At 40.1% G+C, this 25,044-nt stretch overlaps 1 protein-coding gene across 7 annotated transcripts in view; it reads left to right on the forward strand.

Annotated features, from left to right (window-relative positions):
- The window catches only part of SASH1 (SAM and SH3 domain containing 1), a 283,948-nt gene that overhangs the window by 205,710 nt on the left and 53,194 nt on the right, over positions 1 to 25,044 (forward strand). For all 7 annotated transcript variants that reach the window (XM_024357457.3, XM_009452183.5, XM_024357455.3 and 4 more), the window contains 2 exons: positions 517 to 629; positions 13,906 to 14,007. In XM_024357457.3, coding sequence (XP_024213225.2) covers positions 517 to 629; positions 13,906 to 14,007 — 215 coding nt within the window. The remainder of the gene's footprint in view (positions 1 to 516; positions 630 to 13,905; positions 14,008 to 25,044) is intronic.

A 25,044-nucleotide genomic window follows, 5' to 3' on the forward strand; every position in this document is an offset into this window, starting at 1 on the left:
AGGAATGGAAGGTTTTGCCAGGTCTGAACTCTGTGACCTTCCTCTGTCATGACCTAGGATTCTTTCCCACTTCTTTGCAAAAATATTTTCTTCTCATTTGTATTTCTAATGGAAGGACACAAAGAACCCACACCTGGAGGAGCCTTGGAATGCTTGTATGATCCAGTTGGGTGTGTAAATTAGATCTTTACTCCACCTATAGCGAGGAGCTCTCTCTCACTTTCCTCCAAAACCCGTCCACTGGGTACTCTATCTCAAAGGCTCTGATCATCTTGAAGGAATTGTTTCTATGGTGACACCCACGTGTTCTGCAAGCCTGTTTCTCAATCAGAGGTGCTTATTGGCTTCTTAAAAAGCAGCATATTTTTGCCACCCTTTGCTTCATCAGTAACGTTCAACATACATAGTGTCCTGAGCAACATTCTTCTCTAGCCCGAGACAGCAGATGTTCAGCATTGACGTTCTGTTTCGCCATTCTTGTTTTCACTCCTGTTATTCTTTGTCCTCAATCTCCAGGAGAAGACGTTGGTTATGTTGCCAGTGAAATAACGATGAGCGATGAGGAGCGGATTCAGCTAATGATGATGGTCAAAGAAAAGATGATCACAATTGAGGAAGCACTTGCTAGGGTAAGCATGCAGATACCTGGTTTATATTTGTGAGGACTTGACTTTCTGAAGTGTAAAAATGTTTGCGGCCAACAAGGGGTATAGGAATCAGGTACCCATGTTGTCAGATAAAATATTTATTCTGTTTACTTGATACAAACATTCTACTTTGTGAGGTGAAACTTCTATAGTCAATGAAAACATGAATGAATGAATGGCAAATATTTTTGATCTGTGGACCACATTAATGAGGAAAATGGCCTTCTGAATGCAGCTGCAAAATTCACAAGCTTTTGAAAAGAATGTAATCAGTAGTAAAAGATCAATTATTAAATAAAAATCAAATGTACTAAAAACATTGTAAACATCAGGATTTTTTGTTTTTTTGAGATAGGGTCTCACTATGTTGCCCAGACTGTAGTGCAGTGGTGCAATCACAACTCACAGCAGCCTCAACCTCCTGGGTCCAAGCAATCCTCCCATGTCAGCCTCCTGAGTAGCTGGGACCACAGGTGTGTGACACCACACCTACCTAGTTTTTAAATTTTTTACAGAGACAGGGTCTCTTCATGTTGCCCAGGCTGGTCTCAAACCCGTGGGCTCAAGTGATCCTCTCACCTCGGCCTCCCAACATGTTGGAATTACAGGCATAAGCAAGCGCACCTGGCCTATAAATATCGGTTCTATAAGATGCCTTCACAAACTGAATTTTGAATAATCTAAAGGTTATACTTACTTTCATATCTAAGTAAATATTAATTGCAATTTATTGTGTTTGTTTTTTGTTTTTATTACTTCCCCCTGAGTTAAGTTAGGCACTACAAGAAGCCTAATCAACCTTCAGGATACTAGAGCAGCATTTATGATAGTAAGGCAGCAATTTATTAAGAGATTCCTTGCTTTGTTGTTGAACAACAAACCCATTGATTCTTGAATTTTCACTTTGAACAGTTGGTTCAGTACTGTGCAGATAAGTCCCAAATAAACAGGTTTAGAAATTGACAAAAACCTTCAAATCACCAAGGAACCATTGAATGAGTTAAGACTTTACCATTGTCTTGGTCCATTTTGTGCTGCTGTAACAGAATACCACAGACTGGGTAATTCATCAAGAACAGGAATTTATTGGCGCATAGCTCTGGAGGCTGGGAAATCTAATGTCAAGGGGCCCCAGCAGGTTTGGTGTCTGGTGAGACTGTGCTCTTCTAAGATGACACCTTGTACACCACATGATCTGCAGGGGAGGAAGGCTAGATGCTTATAAGCCAGAAGGAGGAATGCCAAGAAGCTAAAGGGGGCAAACTTGCCCTTTGATAATGACGGTAATACTACCCTATCACCTCCCAAAGTTTCACCTCTTAACACCGCCACAACAACTACCAAATTCTCACCATGACCTTGGGGAGAGACAAACATTCAACACATAGAAACCGTAACATTCAACCTATAGCAACCATTGAGTGGAACCTTAAAGGTCTGAAACCTTGAAACAATGGCACACATATACTCAGTTTAGTTTAATATACAGTAGTTCCCTCTTACATGCAAGGGATATGTTCTGAGACCCCCAGTGGATGCCTGAAACTGCAGATGGTACCAAACCCTATACATACTATGTATGTTTTTTCTTATGTTCCTATGCATACATATCCATGGTAGACTTTAATCTATAAATTAGGTATAATAAAAAATTAACAACAATAAAAATAAAATAGAACAATTACAACAATATCCTATAATAAAAGTTATGTGACAAAGATGTCCATTTTCACTACTGTTATTCCACGTAGTACTGAAAGTCCTAGCTATAGCAATCAGGCAAGAGAGAGAAATAAAAGAGAACCAAAGATTCCACTGAAAAACTATTAGAACTGATAAGTAAAGTTGCAGGCTACAAAATCAACAAATACATTTCTGTGTATGTGTTCAGCAACAAATACTCTGAAAAGAAATCAAGAAAGTAATTCCATTTATAGTAGCCACAAATAAAATACCTAAGAATAAACTCAACCAAAGAAGTGAAAGCTCTCTATAATGAAAACAATAAAACATTGATGCAAGAAAAGGACACCAAAAAAAAAAAAAAAAAAAAGGAAAGCTATTCCATGTTCACGGATTAGAAGAATCAATATCATTAAAATGGCTATACTACCCAAAGCAATCTACAGATTCAGTGCAATCCATATCAAAATACCAATGACATGCTTCACAGAATTAGAAGAAATGATCTTACACTTTGGGAGGCCGAGGCGGACAGATCACTTGAGATCAGGAGTTCGGGACCAACCTGGCCAACATGGTGAAACCCCGTCTCCACTAAAAATACAAAAATTAGCCAGGCGTGGTGGCACGTGTCTGTAGCAAGCTACTTGGAAGGCTGAAGCAGAAGAATAGCTTGAATCAGGGAGGCGGAGGTTGTAGTAAGCCAAGATCATGCCATTGAACTCCAACGTGGGCGAGAGTGAGAATCCATCCCCCCCACCCCCCAAAAAAAGGAAAGAAGAAAAAATAATCTTAAAATTTGTATTGAACCACAGAATACCTAGAACAGCCAAAGCCACCCTGAGCAAAAAGAACAAAACTGGGGGAATAACATTAACTGACTTCAAATCTATACTACGGAGCTGTAGTAACCAAAACAGCATGGTACTGGCATAAAAACAGACATATAGACCAATGGAATAGAATAGAGAGCCCGGAAATAAACCCGTGCATCTGCAGTGAACTCACTTTCAACAAAGGTGCCAAGAATATACAATGGGGAAAGAACAATCTCTTCAATAAATGGTGCTGGGAAAATTGGATATTCATATGCAGAAGAATGAAACTAGACCCCTCTCTCTTGCCATATAGAAAAATCTAATCAAAATGGATTAAAAGACAAATCTTTAAGACTCAACTATGAAACTAGTAAAAGGAAAACATTGAGGAAATTCTCCAGGACATTGGACTGGGCAAAAATTTCTTGAGTGATATCCTAAAAGTACAGGCAGCTAAAACAAAAATGGACAAATGGGATTACATCATGTTAAAATGCTTCTGCACAGCAAACAAAGCAATCGGCAAAGTGAAAAGACAACCCACATACTGGGAGAAAATATTTGCAAACTAACCGTCTGACAAAGGATTAATAAACAATATATGTGGAACTCAAACAACTCAATAGGAAAAAAATCCAATAATCTAATTTAAAAAATGGAGAAATTATCTGAATAGACATTTCTCAGAAGAAGACAAAGGGAAAACAGACATGTGAAAAGGTGCTCAACATTATTGGTCGTCAGAGAAATGCAAATCAAAACTACAGTAAGATATCATCTCACCCCAATTAAAATGGCTTTGTGGGATGGAGTCTCACTCTGTCACCCAGGCTGGAATGCAGTGGCGAGATCTCGGCTCACTGCGACCTCCGCCTCCTGGGTTCAAGCGATTCTCCTGCATCGGCGTCCCGAATAGCTGGGACCACAGGTGCCTGCCACCACACCTGGCTAATTTTTTTTTTTTTTTGAGATGGAGTCTTGCTCTGTCACCCAGGTTGGAGTGCAATGGTGCAATCTTGGCTCAGTGCAACTTCCACCTCCCAGGTTCCAGCAATTCTCCTGCCTCAGCCTCCCGAGAAGCTGGGATTACAGGTGCCCACCACCATGCCTGGCTAATTTTTGTATTTTTAGTAGAGACAGTGTTTCACCATGTTGGCCAGGCTGGTCTCGAACTCCTGACCTCAGGTGATCCACCCACCTCGGCCTCCCAAAGTGTTGTGATTACGGGCATGAGTCACTGTGCCTGGCCTAAAATGGCTTTTATCCAAAAGACAGGCAATAACAAATGCTGTTAAGGATATGGAGAAAGGGGGACCCTCATATATTGTTGATGGGAATGTAAATTATTACAGCCACTATGGAGAACAGTATGGAGGTTCCTCACAATACAAAAAAATAGAACTACCATATGATGCAGCAATCCCACTGCTAGTATCTACCCAAAAGAAGGGAAGTAAGCATAGAGCTATCTGCACTCTCATGTTTATTGCAGTGCTGTTGACGATCGCCAAGACTTGGAAGCAACCTAAGTGTCCATCAACAGATGAATCGATAAAGAAAATGTGGTACATATACACGGTGGAACACTACCCAGCCATAAAAAAGAATGAGTCTCTGTCATTTACAACAACATGGATAGAATTGGAGGACATTATATTAAGTGAAATAATCCAGGCACAGAAAGTCAAACTGCACAAGTTCTCACTCATTTATGGGAGGTAAAAATTAAAACAATTGAACTGATGGAGATAGAGAGTAGAATGATGGTTACCAGAGCCTGGGGATGGTAGTGAGGAGGTGAGGGGAAGTATGGATGGTTAATGGGTACGAAAGTATAGTTAGAAAGAATGAATAACATCTAGGATTTGCTAGCACAACAGGGTGACTACAGTCAACAATAATATATTGTACATTTAAAAATAACTAAAAGATTATAATTGGAATGCTGGGCTTAGTGCAGATGAGCGGGTCGGCGCTGGGGCAGTTGGTGGAGTGGGTGGCAGGTGAAAGTGACAGCCTCCTGTCCATGCTGCTCATCTCCTGCGCCTTCATTCTCAGCCTGGTCTGCTTTGCCACAACAGTAACCACCTGGCCTAGCTGCTGGCTGGTGCAAAATGCTCATCATATGTTTTCTCTCCCATTACATTCCTTGGGCATGCCATACATTTGGGAAAAGTTAAATTGAATTTCTAGAAAGTGCATATGAGAAGTATGGGCATATGAGAAGTATGGACCTGTATGTAGTTTTTCTGTGGTGAGCAAGACATTTACTCCTGGAGAGAGATGAGACTGCACTACTTTTTTTTTTTTTTTTTTGAGACGGAGTTTTGCCCTTTCAGCCAGGCTGGAGTGAAGTAGCATGATCTTGGCTCACTGCAACTTCCACCTCCTGGGTTCAAGCGATTCTCCTGCCTCAGCCCCCCAAGTAGCTGGGATTATAGGCGCCTGCCACCACGCCCGGCTAATTTTTGTATTTTTAGTAGAGATGGGATTTTACCATGTTGGCCAGGGTGGTCTCAAACTCCTGACCTCATGTGATCCACCTGCCTTGGTCTCCCAAAGTGCTAGGATTATAGGCCTGAGCCACTGCGTCCAGCCGACTGCACCACTTTTTAATAGTAAAACCAAAGATGCAGAAGATGTCTACAGTCATCTCAGGACACCTGTGTTTGGGAAGGGAGTTGAATATGACATGCCTAATCCAGTGTTCTTGGGGCAAGAGAAAATGTTAAAAAGTAGCCTTAATGTAGCCCACCTTAGACAGCAAGTTTCTATAACTGAAAAAGAAAGGAATACTTTCAAGCTGGGGAGAAAGCAGAGAAAAAAATTGTGTGAAGCTCTTTCTGAGCTCATAATTTGATAGCTAGCCATGGTTTACATGGAAAGGAAATCAGAAGTCAACTCAGTAAGAGGTGGCACAGCTGTGCACAGACGTGAGTGGCGGCTTCAAGCCTTTGGCCTGGCTGCGGCCACGTTGGCTGCCTCTGCGTGGTTGCAGAAGCAGTTACAAAGCTCATTGAGAGCACAACTATTGTCTGTAAGGCAACCCAGAAACACAGAAACCAGAAGAAAAAATCCAAGGCATTCTCCAAACTTTACTGGATACTACAGACAAGGGTGAGCACCTGTTGGCAGATGAGGAAGTCACAGGGCTGCTTATTAGACTGTTCTCAGGGCAGCATACATCCTCAACTACTGGTGCCTAAATGAGCTGCTTTATAGCCAGAGATGAAACACTTCATGAAAAATGTTATTTGAAGCAGAAAACTGTCCGTGGAGAGGATCTACCTTCCTTAACTTATGACCTGCTCAAGATTGAAACTCCCCAGCACTTTAGGAGGCCGAGGCAGGCAGATCACCTGATGAGGTCAGGAGTTCAAGACCAGTCTGGCCAACATGATGAAACCCCGTCTCTAATAAAAATACAAAATTAGCCAGGCGTGGTGGCACGCACGTGTAATCCCAGCTACATGGGAGGCTGAAGCAGGAGAATCGCGGAGGCAGAGGTTGCAGTGAGCCGAGATCGCACCATTGCACTGTAGCCTGGGCAAAAAGAGCAAAACTCCATCTTAAAAAAAAAAAAAAAAAGCTTGAAACTTATTTAATCACCGCCGTATTGACTATACTGAGAATGGCTAAACTGCCTCAGAGGGTGTGATAGGATGTACCATTCCTCCAGGCCACCAAATGGGTTTATCTCTCACTGTCAATCAAGGATTTCAAGACACTTGGGTGGAGCTTGTGGCTCCTGATCAGTGATTACAGGACATCTCAACAGGAGAGAAGATGGTCTTGGAGGCCGGCGTCATCATATTGGGAAAAATTTTGCCCATGTTCAGATCAAGACAGTTTGGTCCACTCTGTTTCATTTGTATGAATTTGATTTCATTGATGGATGTTTTCCCACTGTAAATTATAAAACCGTGGTTCATCACACCCCTAAAAACCCAGTTATCACATACAAATGAAGATCAAAATGAAAAAGGCTACAAAGAACTAATATGTGAAACATTACCGTAAGCTGAAAAATCACTGGAAAAGAATGAAATTTACAAAACAAACCTCAGTGTACTGTCTTTTTTAGTGTAATTTTAAAAGATAGCTTAACTTAGGATTTCAATATTTTATTTACTGAATGCTTTCATCCCATCTAATGGCATTAACAGACATTTTCTAATAGCTTTATGATGGATAATTAACACATATGCTTTAAGGAAGTCGAGCTCATCAGTAAAATTGTTGTTTAGGGAGATCTAGGTCATCGGCAGATTTTAAATAACAATTTCTGTGTACCGGGATACCTCAGAGGTATTGCAGGTTTGGCATCAGACCACTGCAGTAAAGGGCATATTGCAGTAAAGTGAGTCACATAAATTTGTTGGTGTTCTCAAAAAAATAGTTTCTGCATTTAATATAAGACGCACCTCCTTATCTCTTCATAGAACTGAAAAGAGTTAGGGCCTTGCTCTGGATTCAGCGTTGGCTTACGAGAGTGTTGTGGCTGTTCTGATCTTCTACGCAGACCATTCAAACTTTCTCCATGTCAGCAATAAGGCTGTTCCATTTTCTTATCATTTGTGTGTCCAGTGGAGGAGCACTTTTCGTTTCCTTTGAGAACTTTTCCTTTGCATTCCCAACTTAACTGTTTGATGCAAAAGCCCTCGCTTTTAGCTTACCCTGGCTTTCAACATGCCCTCCTCACTAAGCTTAATCATTCCTAGCTTTTGATTTAAAGTGAGAAGCACGCTACTCTTCCTTACAGTTAAAGGCACAGAGGCGATTGCAGGGTTATTAATTGGCCTAATTTAAATATGTTGTGTCTCAGGAAATGGGGAGGCTTGAGCAGGAGGGAGAGAGATGGGAGAATGCCTGGTCAGTGGAGCCGTCAGAACACACATATTTATCCATTAAGTTCACTATCTTATATGTTTAGGTTCATGGCTCCCCAAAACAATTACAATATTAACATCCAAGGTCACGGATCACAGGTCACCATAACAGATGTAATAAGAATGAAAAAGTTTGAAATACTGTAGGAATTGCCAAAATGTGACAACAGGGACTCAGAGTGAGCTCGTGCTGTTAGAAAAATGGCACTGATAAACTCGTTCGATGCAGGGCTGCCACAAACCTTCAATTTGTAAAACGCAGTTTCTGTGATGTGCAGTGAAGTGAAGCTCAGTAAAATGAGGTGCGCCTGTACCAATTTTAAGGGCTTACATAGCTCTTGGCAAGTAAGTTCAGGACATTCAATCTTTTACTAATTCCATAAGATGTAGAAAGCCCATACTTGGAAGCTATAGGTTATTCATTTATGTGAGTAATTTGTTGGAGGGTGAAGATAAGAGGGAAGGGAATATACTCACATTTAAAGCCTTGGATAAAAGAGAATAGTAGTAAATGTATTGGAATGATAATACTCAGCATTGATGAGTGATATTGTAGAATAATAGTGTCCTTTGCCATTTTAACTGGAAGCACTGTCTATATGAAATTGAGAGAGATCTATGACCGTGATTTAATAATCACATTTCCTTAAAAATAATTATTTATACTAAAGACTGCTCAAGTCAATGTGATCTAATCAATAAGTATTACACATTGATCTGATAATGTATGTATGTGATTCCAACAAGACCATATCTGTGTGAAAGTCAGAAATAAAGTCCTTTGGAGATTAAGCAAAGAGCACTTAATGTTTGTCATTGACTGTCACTGATGTTTTGGCATGGTGAACTTTTTTTTTTTTTTTTTGAGATAGGGTCTTGCTCTGTAGCCCAGGCTAGAGTGCAGTGGCGTGATAATGGTTCACTACAGCCTCGACCTTCCAGGCTCAAGCAGTTCTCATGCCTCAGCTTCCTTAGTAGCTGAGACTCTAGGCACGTGCCACCACACCTGGCTAATTTTTTTTTTTTTTTTTTTGAGACAGAGTCTTGCTCTGTCGCCCAGGCTAGAGTGCAGTGGCGCGATCTTGGCTCACTGCAACCTCCACCTCCCAGGTTCAAGCAATTCTCCTGCCTCAGCCTCCCAAGTAGCTGGGACTACAGGCAAGCGCCACAACGCCCAGCTAATTTTTGTATTTTTAGTAGAGGCAGGGTTTCACCATGTTGGCCAGGCTGGTCTCGAACTCCTGACCTCAAGTGATCCACCTGCCTCAGCCTCCCAAAGTGGTGGGATTACAGGCGTGAGCCACCGTGCCTGGTTCAAACTTTTCTTAATTCAGGTATCATACATCTGATTCCCTGGAAGCACAGCCTGAGATAGGGACTCTTGTGTATCTTAGTCTATTTAGTGTTGCTATAAAGGAATACCTGAGACAGGGTAACTTATAAAGAAAGGAGGTTTATTTGGCTCATGATTCTACTGCCGAGAGATTGGTCATCTAGTGAAAACCTCAGGCTGCTTCTACTTATGGTGGAAGGCAGTGTGTGTGCAGAGATCACTTGGTGAGAAGAAACAAGAGGGAGAGGGGAGGTGCCTGGCTCTTTTATAACAGCTGCTATTTGGGGAACAAATAGACTGAGAAATCACCTTCCCCACCCCTCCCCAGGGTGTTAAACTATTCTTAAGGGATCCTCCCTCATGGCCGCAAACACCTCTCTTTAGGCCCCCATCCCCTATATTGGAATTCAATTTCAGTATAAGTTTTGGGGAAAGAGACATCCAAACTATATATAGCATTGTGCAAGTGGCCTATTGAAAGAAGGCTTTTAAGAGAAACCTCTAAGTGAGGGAGAAGGATGAAGTTGGACAGAGATGATTTCAGGAGGGGTCTAGCCTCACTCAGCCTGATTCCAAAGGGAGTGGGGAGCCCTGGAGGGTGAATGGCATTGTAGAGTTTGTCATGCCAGGGATGAGATGTCTGGAAGCTGATTGGGGATGGGGAGCAGCCATCTAGATATCTTTGTGGAGACAGCTTCTTTTAGTCATGTTCTCTAGAGCAGGGTATGTGAATTTATACCTATAGGACATTCTTATAAAGTCATTAAGGTAATCTGGGCATCTGGTATACCAGAGCACAAGATTATGAACCAGGAACCTAGATGTATTGTTGAGTCATTTCTTTATAAAAGCGACTGTGCATCAAATCACAGAGATTTGGACACATATAGAGTCCATAGGAGGTTTTTAAAAAATTGATCTCATGGGGAGAAGTTGGAAAGGATTTATCTCAAAAGAAGCAGAAAAGAACTTAATCACAGTCTTCAAGTGCCTGAGGGTTGTTAAAGAGTACATATTTCGGATGTCCTGGAGAATGTTTGATTGTTTGTTTTTTAAAATCTCTACTGAGGACAGATTAGAAAGAAATGAATTTAAAAAGCAGCTGGAGTGGATTTCGGTTTAATATAATGTAAATGCTCTTTATAGTAAGTACTAGTAGAAATTGGAACATTATGATATATCTCTCCCTAAAGGTCTCCAAGATGGAATAAGCATTACTCTTTTAAAGATGGCCATCATTCTAAAAAATCATGTCATGGACTTCAATTGTGAGAAAACAATGAGATTTGGGAACACAGGATGTGAGGGAATGTTTTTGCTTAAGACACACACAAACACCTTAAAATGTCATTATTTTATAACTCCTGGAATTAATGTAAAACACTACAGATTTGCTTTAATATACATTCTTTAATGAAATTACAAATGGTCATGCCTTCATGAAATTATAATTAAACCAAAACTTCTCGAACCAAAGTGGAATATAAAAATGTAATTATAACAGGTAATTATCCATGTAATAACCTGTGTAATTACATGGGTTTTTTTTTTCCTGTGCAGTGCACTTAAAAAAAAAAATAGAGAGCTTGTTTTGTAACTTTAAAACACTTAGAGTTGTGTAATTAGGATAATTAAAAAAACAGTTGCCAGGTGCGGCGGCTCACATCTCTAATCTCAGCACTTTGAGAGGCCAAGGCAGGTGGATCACTTGAGCCCAGGAGTTCGACACCAACCTGGGCATCATGATGAAACCTCATCTCTACAAAAAAATACAAAAAAATTAGCTGGATGTGGTGCCATGCCCCTGTAGTCCCAGCTACTCGGGAGGCTGAGATGGGAGGATTGCTTGAATCAGGGAGATCAAGGTTGCAATGAGCCGTGATTGCACTACTGCACTCCAGCCTGGGCAACAGAGCGAGACCCTGTTACAGAAAACAAACCAAAAAACCAGTTAAGTAGCAAAGTTTGGGTAGGGCACAGAATTAAAATCTCTATCAGAAAAGCACACATAGTTTTAGGCCCCAAAGTAGATAGCAGAGATGAGCATACAGCAGGAAAAAAAAAATCATCATATATGATTGACTAGTTAGAAATTTGTACCTGTTTTCCTTAAAGCTGAAAGTTATTTAGTGGCTCCTAGGAGATGCAGCTAAGGTTGGATATAAACATGGACTAGAGACCTGAAGACGTAATAATCTCATGATAATCCCATTTTCCAACGGGCAGATACTCTCAATCATACAGGGAGAATGTAGCATTTCACAGGCCAATATATCAAAATGGAGAGAACATCCTAGTGTATAACATAAAGACTGGAACAATCTAAGTGTCCCTAATGTAATGGAAAGATTAAAATGATTAATACCCCTAATACCCAAAAGTTTAAACACGTCAAGTTAATGTGAACTTTGAGCTTTCTTTTCTCTGAAAGCACAATGGTAATAATAATAGTATTATACTAACTCTATTGCTTTGATACAGTGTGCTGAGAGTTTTGCTGCATTATCATAGTTAATTCTGGTAACAGCTCTGTAAGACAGATTTATCGTCATGCCTGTTTTCCAGGTGGAGGAACTGAAACATAGAGGGGTTAAATAATTTGTCCTCAGGCCTCCCAGCTGGTATTTGGTTCTGCATTCAAGCTCTTACTCAGTAATCAATACTGCCTACCTCCTCCCACATACACGCAGAAAAGAATTTCGCAGGTTGAAATCACAGTTGTGAAAGTGGCTTTTTCCTGGAGGAATAACTGTCATTGTAGTGGCGCTACCACATCTTCAAGCTCCAGGGCTTCGGGATTGTCCAGTCACCATCACGTGGGCTGGCAGGTTCAATTATTTCTGTTTTTAAGTTGCTTGGCACATGGAACATGATTTGATCACTGTCTTAAATTCATATGTGCACACTGCTTTGTAATAGGGTTTGAATGTAGTGACAATTGTTTTGAACCCCAGAGCTCAATTTCTGTGTAACACTCTCTCACATATGCCATTCTGAAAGATCTCATCTTGCTAAGTTAAATTTGCTCACTTATTTGGGAAGTATAGTAAAAGACATTATAAAAAAATTTTTAAAAGTAAATCTGCTCACTTTGCTATAGCCTTTCTTTCTTTTCTTTCTTTCCTCAGAATTTCGCTCTTGTCGCCCAGGCTGGAGTGCAGTGGTGCGATCTCAGCTCACTGCAACCTCTGCCTCCCAGGTTCAAGCGATTCTCCTGCCTCAGCCTCCTGGGTAGCTGGGATTACAGGCATGTGCCACCACGCCCAGCTAATTTTTGTGTTTTTAGTAGAGATGGGGTTTCAGCATCTTGGCCAGGCTGGTCTCGAACTCCTGACCTCAGGTGATCCACCTCTCTTGGCCTCCCAAGGTTCTGGGATTACAGGTGTGAGCTACTGCGCCTGGCCTGCTATAGGATTTCAATTGTCTTTCTGTGTTTTTCAAAAACTAGAAACCTTGTTTCTGAACCTAAACTTTTAATATCTCTAAGATCTCAATAGAGAGACCATCCTCAAAGGTCTCCAATAACCCCATAACGTTTGTTAGGTGATAACATGGGACTAGCAACTTGAAGCCATTTTGAACAAGACAAACATGTGATTGTTAAAAATCTGTTTCAGGGTCGGGTATGGTGGCTCACACCTGTAATCCCAGCATTTTGGGAGGCTGAGGGGGTGGAACACTTGAGCTTAGGATTTTGAGACCAGCCTGGGCAACATGGCAAAACCCCATCTCTACAAAAAAAAAAAAAAAAAAAAAAAAAAACAAAAATTAGGTGGGCATGGTGGTGCATGCCTGTAGTCCAAGCTACCCGGGATGCTGGGGTGGGATCGCTTGAGCCTGGGAGGTCAAATCTGCAGTGAGCCATGATTGCACCACTGCACTGTAGCCTGGGTGACAGAGTAGAGACCCTGTCTCAACAACAACAACAAATATATATATATATGTTTATATATATATTTGTTTTATATACATGTAAAAAACAAATATATATATAACACATATATATACACACACATATATATACACACACACATACACACACATATATATATGTGTATGTTTCAGGGTTTGACCCCATTTCACTAAAATGTCTGTAGTCTGTCATTTTCTCTTCCTAAAAAGGACATGCATGTTTTTGACTTACACCCTTGGAAAGGTAATTCAGAGGCCAAACTACAGACAATTTCTTTATAATCAAGCTGAGGAAACAGAAGTTTTGATGTTGGAGGGGGAAAGTGAAAATTCTTTCTGGAACACAGGATACAAAGAGTCCATTTTGCCTGTTGATTTGACTTAGATGAAAACCCATAGGGCAGGGTACTTGTCTTCCTCTTGGTTTTGGGAAAGGTGTCTTTGGCTGGTACTTAGTTACCAACACCGGCATGAAGAAGGTACCCAAAGTGATCTCTCTGCTGCTTGAGCACAAGATTATGAACCAGGAACCTAGATGTATTATTTGAGTCATTTCCCTGTAAAAGGTCTGGCCAGTGTCTGGCCATTCTTCCCATTTCAGTATCCATTTCTTCTTGTTACAGCTCAAGGAATACGAGGCCCAGCACCGGCAGTCGGCTGCCCTGGACCCTGCTGACTGGCCAGATGGTTCTTACCCAACGTTTGATGGCTCATCAAACTGCAATGTGAGTTTATCATGTCTTTGACATCTTGATCACCTACGCCGATAAGGGACAGTCTTCACCATTTTAGTCTTTGTATTTCTTTTCGAAACTTCCAACTCGCACCTGGGTCTGCAAAGAGGTGTCTGTTCATATAGATTGCTTATTTTCTCTACCTGACAGAGACTCATCTACAGTCAAAATAGTGTTATCATCCTGGGTTTTTTTTTTTTTTTTATTGCAGTAAAGTATACATAAGATGACATTTACCATATCAGCTATTTTAAAGTGTTCAGTGATACTGGTACTGTTAATGATATTGATCATTAAGTACATTCACATTGCTGTGCAACCAGCATCATAATTTACTTCCAGAAGTTCTTCATCATTTCAAACCGAAACTCTGTTCCAATTAAACAATAACTCTCCCTACGCCCCCGCCTCACCCACCTCCACACACACCCTGCCCCTGGCAGCCACCGTTCTACTTTCTGCCCCTGTGAATTTGACTACTCTCAGTAGCTCATATAAGTGGAATTATACAATATTTGTCTTTGTGTGTCTGGTTTATTTCACCTAGCATAATTCTTTCAAGGTTCATCCACGCTGCAGCATATATCAGAACTTCATCCTTTTTTATGGATAAATAATATTCCACTCTATGTGTATACCACATTTTGTTTATCCATTCATCTGTTAATGGACACTTAGGTTGCTTCCAGCTTTTAGCCATTATGAACAATGCTGCTCTGAACACTGGTGTACAAGTATCTCTGAGTCTCTGCTTTCAGTTCTTTTGCACATACCTAGCACATACCTAGGGGTAGAATTTCTGGATCATATAGTAATTCTGTATTTACCTTTTTGAGGAACCGCCATATGTTTTCTCACAGTAGCTGTATCGTTTTACCTTCCTGCCAACAATGTACAAAAGTTCCAAATTCTTGCCTTTCTCATCAACACTTGTTATTATACTTTTTTGATAATAATTATCCTAATGGTGTGAAATGGTATCTCGTCGTGATTTTGATTTGCATTTCCCTCAAGCATCTTTCATATGTTCATTGGCCATTTGTGTATCATCTTTGTAGAAATGTCTGAGTCTTTTGCCTGGTCTTCAGTTATGTTGTTTTGCTGCTGTTGTTAGCTTGCAGGGGTTCTTTCTATTTTCTGGATATTAATCCCTTATCAGATATGTGATTTGTAAATATTTCCTCCCACTCTGTGGGTTGCCTTTTACCTCTCTTGATAGGGTCCTTGATGCACACACTTTTAAATTTTGAAATCTAGTGTGTCTATTTGTTTTTTTGTTGCCTGTGCTTTTGGTGTCATATCCAAAACATCATTGCCAAATCTAATATCATGAAGATGTTGCCCTCTGTTTTTTTCTGAGGGTTTCATAGTTTTAGCCTTTAAGTTTAGGTTTTTGACCTGTTTTGAGTTAATATTTGTATATGATGAAATATATGGGTCCAACTTCATTCATTTGCATGTGGATATCCAGTTTTTCCAGAACCATTTGTTGAAAAGACTGTCCTTTCCTCATTTTATGGTCATGGCATACTTTTTGAAAATTGATTGATCATATATGTGATGATGTATTTCTGGGCTCTCTATTTTATTCCATTGGACTATCTCTGTCATTTTGCTAGTACAATGCTGTTTTGATTACCATAGCTTTATAGTAAGTTTTGAAATTAGGAAGTATGACACCTCCGATTTTGTTCTAGTTTTTTAAGGTTGTTTTGGCTATTTAAAGGTTCCTTGAGATTCCACATTAATCTTAGTTTGAGTTTTTCTATTTTTGAAAAATATATCGTTGGGAAATTGATAGGGATTGCATTGAATCTTTAGATTGACTTGGGTAATATCATTTTAACTATACGAAATCTTCCAGTCAATGAACATAGGGTATCTTTCCATTTATTTATGTCTTCATTAATTTCTTTCAGCAGTGTTTTGCAGTTTTCAGTATATAAGTCTTGCTTCCTTAATTAAGTTTATTTCTAAGTATTTTATTCTTTTTGATGTTATTGTAAGTGACAATGCTTTTTAAATTTTTTTCAAATTGTTCATTGCTAGTGTATAAAAATGCAGTGGATTTTCATGCATTGATATTCTATCCTGTCACTTTGCTGAATTTATTAGCTATATAGGCTGTGTGTGTGTGTGTGTGTGTGTGTGTGTGTATAGTGTTAGGGTTTTCTATATATAAGATCATGTCTTCAGGAGGCTGAGGTGGGAGGATTGCTTGAGCCCAGAAGGCCAAGGCTGCAGTAAGCTGTGATTGTACCGCTGCACTCCATCCTGTCTTTAAAAAAAAAAAACAAGAAAACAAGATCATGTCTTCTGCAAAAAATAATAATAATAATAATAATTTAACTTTTTCCTTTCCATCTTACGTACCTTGTATTATTCACACTGTTTCAATATGACCAAAACAGTGCTTCTTATTCTACAAGTTCCATAGGGATGATAGGAATGAAGGCTCCAGAATTTCATATAGGCTTTTTTTTTTTGATAAGAGTATTGCTCTGTCACCCAGGCTGGAGTACAGTGGCGTGATCTCAGCTCACTGCAACCTCCACCTCCCAGGTTCCAGTGATTCTCCTGCCTCAGCCTCCCGAGTAGTTAGGACTCAAGGTGTGCACTCCCACACTCAGCTAAGTTTTGTATTTTTTAGTAGAGACAGGGTTTCACCATATTGGCCAGGCTGGTCTCGAACTCCTGACCTTGTGATCCACCCACCTCGGGCTCCCAAAGTGCTGAGATTACAGGCATGAGCCACTGCGCCTGGCCTCATACAAACATTGTAGGGTGCCATCTTCACAATGTGTGGAGCAGAAACAGAAGGAATTACCTCTTTTCATGTATTATATAGTTGTGTTTTGTTTTTTAGGTTATCTCATCCTTAAAATTTGGAAACAACCCCATCTCCCTGTCTTCAGTCTCTTGTCTTTTCCTATCTATGTTCCATACAACCAGTCATCTTTGTAAAACATCCCTCTTTTCTTGCAGTTATGTTTTGAAAACGCTGATGGTTTTCCATTTCTATAAGATAAATTCCACCCTTCTTGGCACACTTAAAATTCTATGTGATCTGGCTTTAATCAATTTCTTAAATCTCATATTCTATCTCCACACCCAATAGCCTATACACCAGACATATCGGACCCCATATGCATGACTGAACAAACCTTGTATTTTTCATTCTTCTGCCCTTTAACTCACATAATTTTCTTTATCTAAAATGTTTTCCTCCAAAATTTTCCTGGTAAAAATCTGAGTTTTTCAAGGTGGAGTCCAACTGTTCCTTGCTCTCTGAAACTTTCCTTCCCGTCCTCAAGCGTATTTATTGCTTCCTATTATGTGCTTTTGTTAAACTGGCTTTATAGATCAAACTTAAACAATTATCCTAGAATATCAAAATTGGTTGTACATATTTCAGCCTCCTTGGAAATAGTGAACCCCTTGGGCAAGAAAGACTGTATTCTTTGTCTCTCCAATGTCCAGCTCCTATAGAAATATTTCAAGAAGAGCATTGTATTTGAACATTCATTCTTTTTTGTTGTTGTTGTTGAGATGGAGTCTCACTCTGTCGCTCAGGCTGGAGTGCAGCGGCATGATCTCGGCTCACTGCAACTTCCGCCTCCTGGGTTCAAGCAATTGTCCTGCCTCCGTGTCCCGATTAGCTGGGATTATAGGCATGCGCCACGACGCCAAGCTAATTTTTCTATTTTTAGTAGAGATGGGGTTTCGCCATGTTGACCAGGTTGGTCTCGAACCTCTGACCTCAGGTGATTCACCCGCCTTGGCCTACCAAAGTACTGGGATTACAGGCGTGAGCCACTGCACCTGGCCTGAACATTCATTCTTCCTGGCTGCCTTAAGAGTATGTTTTATGTCTTGCAACTACAGATTCAGTCTTTACCTTTTTTTCTATCTAAGCAACAAATGGCAGTTTATCAGAAATAAATATAATCCTCCCATCATCTCCCAATTTCCTGAATCAAGCACCAGATTTCCATTGCAGCTAAAAAACAAAGGATTATGAATCTGAAAGCCCTGCCTGGTTTACTTTTGTGTGAAAGTGACTGAGACATTACCGTTTATAATAATAAATGTGTCATAGGCCAGCCAGCAGTGTGTCCCGGGACGATGAGGTAATCAAAAGAGCCGTGTCCATGGTTATCAATGTGCCTTTTTGGGTCTCTAATCCTCAAATCCTAAAGTCTAACATAATATAGATGTAAATCACGAACCTAAAGGATCATGAGGAATAAATACAGTAACTCAGGACTGATTCAAACCCAACTTGGGGGAGAAAACAAAGACCCAGTTGTCCATACTGGGTCCCTTAATATCAGACCCACTGTATACTGCCCTGATTAATAGCATCTGAGTCAAGGGAGAGGTTAGAAGACTTTGTCCATTCAGAGAAACAGGACTGTAGTAAAACCTCACACACTTAGACTTCAAAGAGAGAAGCTTGTTTTGTTTAGGAAAAAGTTAATGTAAGTATTATCAAGCATTTAGAACAAGCTGCTAAGAAAGCATTATTAAGCATTGGTTTATGAGACCCCTTTCAGAGGGCTGGTCAGAACCATTAGCTAGATATAAATTGTGAGAATGAAATGGGTTCTTCTTAATAGTTGGAACATTTCATTCTCTTCAGCATTTCTTTATTCGTTTGGGAGACATTTATGGAGCCGTTGCTATATAGCAGGCATTGTGCTAGATGTTTGAGTTATAAAAGTAAAGGAGAAAGAGAAAGGTCCTTTTCTGACAGTTTATGCTTTAGAGCAGAGGTTAAAATCACACCCATGTGGCTGGGCACAGTGGCTCACGCCTGTAATCCCGGCACTTTGGGAGGCTGAGGCAGGCGGATTACCTGAGGTCAGGAGTTCGAGACCATCCAGGCCAACATGGTGAAACCCCGTCTCTACAAAAATACAATAGAAAATTAGCCAGATGTGGTGGCCTGTGCCTATAGTCCCAGCTACTTGGGAGGCTGAGGCAAGAAAATCTTGAACCCAGGAGGCAGAGGTTGCAGTGAGCCAAGATCACAGGACTGCACTCCAGCCTGGGCAATAGAGCAAGACTCTGTCTCATAAAATATAAATAAATAAATAAAATAAAATAAAATCACACTCGTGTGTGCACACAGATTTGAGATGCCATATACACATTTGCATTACTAACTTCTTACCAAACTATTTCTTCATAGATGGCCCGCAAATAAATTCAGCCTGTCTTAGTTAGACCTAGGGCCAGAAATACCATATGCTTCCTCCTCTCAGAGCACAGTCTTCCAGAAGTTCTGAAGAGTGACTTCTCTTTTGGCTGAGAGGCGTAGGTGATGATAGGCTAGTCAGCAATGCAGTTTTTTGAAGCAGTTGATTTACTCTGTGTATTTTGCTAGCTGACTTTCTGCCAACACCCATGCCCACCTCTGGTCATGCTGTTCAGAGCACCATCCATGAGCACCATCATCATCATCATCATCATCATCATCATCATCATCACATCACCATCCACCACCATCACCACTGAAGTTTGCTTGAACTTGATTGTAATCCTAAGGTATATATATGACCCTTGCCCCTCTTACTCTGGCTTTAGCCTGTTCTGCATTTTTATGAAGAGTTGGCCAGAAACCCCATCCAAAATATTCATTCTCATTATTTTAGATTTTCCTCTATGGCAGAGCAGTTAATTTCAGAATTCAGCCACCACGGGTTATAGGCGCTTTGAATATTTTTTGTGCAAGAGCCGGAGCTTTTCTGTTTTCTGTCGATTCCTTTCTAGAATACAGAGATGTGAATAGCCCACTGGCTCGAATCAGGAATGCCCAGGCCATGAAAGTTTTAGGGATCACAAGGCCTTTGTCACCAGACCTCAATGCCTATATTGATGCCTGTCATGCCTTAGGATTTCATTTGCATTGATTTCATAGGCTTCCCCACCCCCATCGCTGAAATTAGATAATCGCGTGTTGCCTCATAATAAATCCATATGCACATTCCTAGTTTCCAAGAGTGTAAAGTACTAAAGATAGTTACCAGGGGAAGTGAAAAATAGCTTTCCCTTTGCCAGAGAAGAATCTGTTTTGTGCTGTTTTCCATTAATAATAAACTTCTGTTGGGAGTGCTAAAAGTTTTAAAAGAGATTTTTGGTTGAGAGCTTAGCTCAATTTCTTATTAAATGTCTGCACATTTATTTATTATTTTTCATTTTAATTTAGTTTGGTAAGTTTATTTTTTCCTCTGCCTCCTGCAGGGAGGGATGATTGTAAGAGTTCTCAAGCTTTGTGCCCTAAGATTCAGTTTATTTTCTAGTTAAGAAGACATTTAAAGAAATTATGATCTCTGTTTTACCGGGTTTTCTAGTTTTTTGCTAATGTAAGTTGTAAATCATGGTTTTTCTGTTTTTAGAAAGCTGGTGGGTAAGAGTTAGTGATCTATACCTGGTACTTGAATATTAATAAAAATGTTTGCTGTGAAAGATCTTTCCAAATGAAAGGTCATTTGATGGCAATCTTATTTAAAATGTTTTAAGAATATATATAATGTATGAAGAAAAATGAAAGCAACAACCATGACAACAAAGCACAAGATGGGCTAGAGTCATCTTTACCGTTCAGTAGATTTTTCACTTCATAGCAAAATGTGTTCCAGGAAAAGCTGGAATTGTGTTTGTGTAGCTGGAGTTCCTTACCAGGATGGAGGACCTCTAGGGAAATGTTGTTTTGAGTGAGTAAGGCAAGTCATCGTTTCATAACTGATCACTTTTGCTTTTGGGGAGTTTTAGAGTTGGGAAATATTTGTGCAAAGAATGTTATACAGGAGGCTGAGGCAGGAGAGTCGCTTGAACCCGGGAGGTAGAGGTTGCAGTGAGCCGAGATCACGCCACTGCTCTCCAGCCTGGCGACAGAACAAGACTCCGTCTCAAAAAAACAAAAAACAAAAACAAAAACAAAAAAAAGAATGTTATAACTGTGGGCTTGTGGCCTTATAACACCACCTTACCTCCATGTGTGCACTCTTCATAGCCTTCCATTCAACCATATGTACATTTTTGTCACTAATTTGGTTTGAGGTAGAGAGAGCCATGTGGTTGAACTGTGTCCAAAACTTTGGGCCACAGACACAGAATGCCGTGGAGCTATTTTCAATGTTTCCTTGATTGAGGACTTCCAAGGTCTCAACTAAAATATCCCCAGATTATAAGATCTTTTAGTTGGCACCTTTTAAATCTTTTTGGGACTTTCTAAAATTGTAAACCATAAACATGTGCCTCTCCAGTGGCCAGGTTTTACTTAGAGTTTCCAATGTCCTTTCACCAGCCTCAATAACAGACATTGTCTTCAAGCCAGAGGATTCAGTTTCGAAGTTTTGGAAGGAAAGGTAGTCACAGCCCTAGTCGAAATAGAACATTCTGAAAGATAATTTACTAATAACATTCTGGTATGTGCCGAAAGCCAGGGCACCGGCAGAAGTTCCTTTTAAGTGGTTCTTGTGGCAAATGGCTTAATTTCCATTATGACACAAGAAAAGGTTAACAGTGTAATCCCTTTTTATAGAATATGGCGGAAGAACAGTGCAGACACTCATAAGGTGGCCTGAGCAGTTGTGATTTCACTGCTTTTTGGAGCAGAGTGGCAGCATCCTTCTACTTGTATAACCACTGTCCTCTTTTATAGAATCTGCTATTCTGAGCTCAACTCAAAATTTTAAAGGTTGACTATTCTTGCTGTGTTTATTTTGAATTTTTTTTTTTTTTTTTTTTTTTTTTTTTTTTACCGGAGTAACTTTTAGACACTACCTTTAGGTTAAAATTTACCAGATGTTTTATTTTTACATTTCAAAGGTGTTAACATATAAACCTATATCATTAGCTTCATCATGTGGAAAAGTCTGACTGCAAAGAAGATTTCTTTAATGGCAGCATATGATGAATTTACAAAATCTGCTCCCACCTATAAATATTCCCAGCAATCTAAAAAAATGTGTACAATTTTTATAGTTTTGCTGACTTGGATGGCAGTGAATATCGATTAGATGCATAAATTATGTGAAGAGTGACACATACCGTAGTACTTGAGTTGGCGTTGTAGGTCTGGTGAAAGTATCCCCAAAAAAATGATGGATTTTATTTCTACTGTCTTTCTCTTCTTGTAATTATTCATTTACTTTTTGAGAAGGAGTCTGGTTCTGTCACCCAGGCTGGAGTGCAGTGGCGCGATCTCGGCCCTCTGCAACCTCCACCTCCTGGGTTCATGCGATTCTCCTGCCTCAGCCTCCGGAGTAGCTGGGATTACAGGCGCACGCCATCACGCCTGGCTAATGTTTTTTTTTTTTTTTTTTTTTTTTGTATTTCTTAGTAGAGACAGGGTTTCACCATGTTGGCCAGGCTGTTGTCGAACTCCTGACCTCAGGTGATCCGCCTGCCTCGGCCTCCCAAAGTGCTGGAATTACAGGCGTGTTTGATAAGGAAGTTTAAGAGAGGATGGATTCCAAGTATAAAAATAACTTTCATTTCTGAATAAGCGTTTTGCTTTTTAATGGTGTTTACTTTTTTTTTCCACTGCATCTCTTTTCCTCAGGGATCTTTTCATAACTCTGAGTGTGTGGGTTTAAATTTAAAAGGGTTCTAATTGGCAAGATGCTTTTTGGTTTACAGCTAGAAAATGGTTCTACTTATTGAAGCTCTAATAGTTGTCTTAGGCTCATGTTCTTCAGTTCTTTATTTCTCACACAGAAGAAGAGTTTACTTGTTTGACTTGTAATATGACCAGGAGAAAGAAGAAACAAAACATAGCAATAATTTATCAGAAGGCATTTATGCCCTGTATCCTTGGGACAGGTATCAGCAATCCTGTATACAATGCATGCAGTATTACCTTGTGTAGATGAACCCTTTTCAAAAATCTTTCTACATGTAACTATGTTAAAATTAACTTTTATTGGCTGGGTGTGGTGGCCCATGCCTGTAATGCCAGCACTTTGGGAGGCTGAGGCAGGAGGATCACTTGAGGCCAGAAGTTCAAGACCAGCATGGGATCTACATAAAATAAAAAAGTTAGCCGGGCATGGTGGCACACGCCTGTAGTCCCAGCTACTCAGAAGGCTGAGTCGGGAGGATTTCTTGAGCCCAAGAGGCCGAAACTGCAGTGAGCTATGATTGTACCACTGCACTCCAGCCTAGGTGACAGAGCGAGACCCTGTCTCAAAAAAAAGAAAAAAAAAAAAAAGTAAATTTTTTAAAAATATAAAATAATGTATACTGATCTTAGTCTTTTAATGTGTTTGAGGCCTTCATATGATTATTCTGATTTTTATGGATAATTCTTATAAATTTTCATTTTATTTCGCTGGGTAGGAGATTATAGGAGGAAGTATTACTGTGTATTTTAATAAAACCATGATTCTGAAACTAAAATGATAGTAAAATAAGAATATATTAAAGTTCTTATTGAAAGAGTAAAAGTAATAATTCCTTTAATCTACAGCTTAGGGTGAGACTAAAGGAAAAATCAGTCCATTGGAAAAATATACATAGTGAGAGGTTTTGAGAAATGCCCGTTTTGTTCCGTCTGGTTATAAGCTGCCCAGGAGCCATTGCTTAGGTGGCTTCTTGTCACTTCTTCTCTTCTGCCCTCCCATTCCCAGTCTTTTCTCTGGGACAGGGGCCAAAGTTTTCAGGCATGTATTTGTGGAGTCCCTAAGATCACCATGTTTCCACAAAGTTACACAAGAAGGAAGCTGTTGCCTCTACTAGGCCCTGGAAACCAGGCCTTCGCCCTGCGTGGGCAAGAGAGGAGACTGGTTAAGCTCAGACTTGAGTCAGACCTTGGGCTCAGATCCAAATCTCCCACCTATTAGCTCTGTATCTGTGGCCAGGCACTTCATCTTTTTGTTATTTGATGTGAAGATCTTCTGCCCTTCCCGTCAACCGTCATTCTTAAAATACTTGAGTTCCCATAAAAGTGCTGTTTTTGTACATGCCATTAACATGGTAGTAATGGCTTATATTCATGTATCAGCAGATAGGCTAGAATTGTCAGAACAAGCTTAATGTAAAAGTGCATACTTGGTTACACTTTAACCAAACACATAATCAATTTATTTTCTATTTCAGAAGGTATTATTGTGTAAGTGGGTTTAAGGGTGGGTCTGGTATGATTTTAGTAAGCATGTTTGGACTTAGGGGTACTGTCTGTGAAGTGTAAGTAGTTATTGTACTGAAATAATCTAGGGCCCTACAGTGCTGATGACGTGGTCTCATGGAGTGTGTGGGTGTGCGTTCCATACCTGTTATGTCGGAAGGCACTCTCATGGCAGGCCCATTTGGCTCTTTGACTTTGGGAACTAACCAGGCACATCTTTATCATTACTGATTTCTGTAGTTTCAGGAAGTTGAGGGTGCTTGCTGCTTGGAGGCCTTCCTCGACATATCAAAGGCTGGCTGGGCGTGGTGGCTCACACCTGTAATCCCAGCTTTTTGGGAGGCCAAGGTGGGCGGATTGCCTGAGCTCAGGAGTTCTAGACCAGCCCGGGCAACATGGTGAAACCTCATCTCTACAAAAAAAAAACAAACAAACAAAAAAACAAATTTAGCTGGGCATGGTAGTGTGCACCTGTAGTCCCAGCTACTTGGGGGGCTGAGGCGGGAGGATTGCCTGAACGAGGCTGTAGTGAGCTGTATTCATGCCACTGCACTCCAGCCTGGGTGGCAGAGCAAGAACCTGTCTCTAAAAAAGAAAAAAGAAAAAGAAAAAGAAAAACATATCAAGGGCCACATTGATAAAAACAAATGACAAAATAACCCAGATACTATATAATCTGAGGATACCTATTTTAAAAAAATTAATTTAAGATAGATTACGGATACAATTTGGTCTGTTTCTTTCATTTGGTTGAACCTTGTGGAACTCGAGATACTAGACAGCTTTTGACCTATAAAAGTGGTGATTTCCTTTGTCCAACCTAATACATACATACCACGGAGGATATGCCACATTTCCCCTGCTAGCTGATTATATTTCAGTACAGATATTTG

This window comes from Pan troglodytes, chromosome 5 (genome assembly GCF_028858775.2).
Source record: "Pan troglodytes isolate AG18354 chromosome 5, NHGRI_mPanTro3-v2.0_pri, whole genome shotgun sequence".
NCBI classification, from domain to species: domain Eukaryota; kingdom Metazoa; phylum Chordata; class Mammalia; order Primates; family Hominidae; genus Pan; species Pan troglodytes.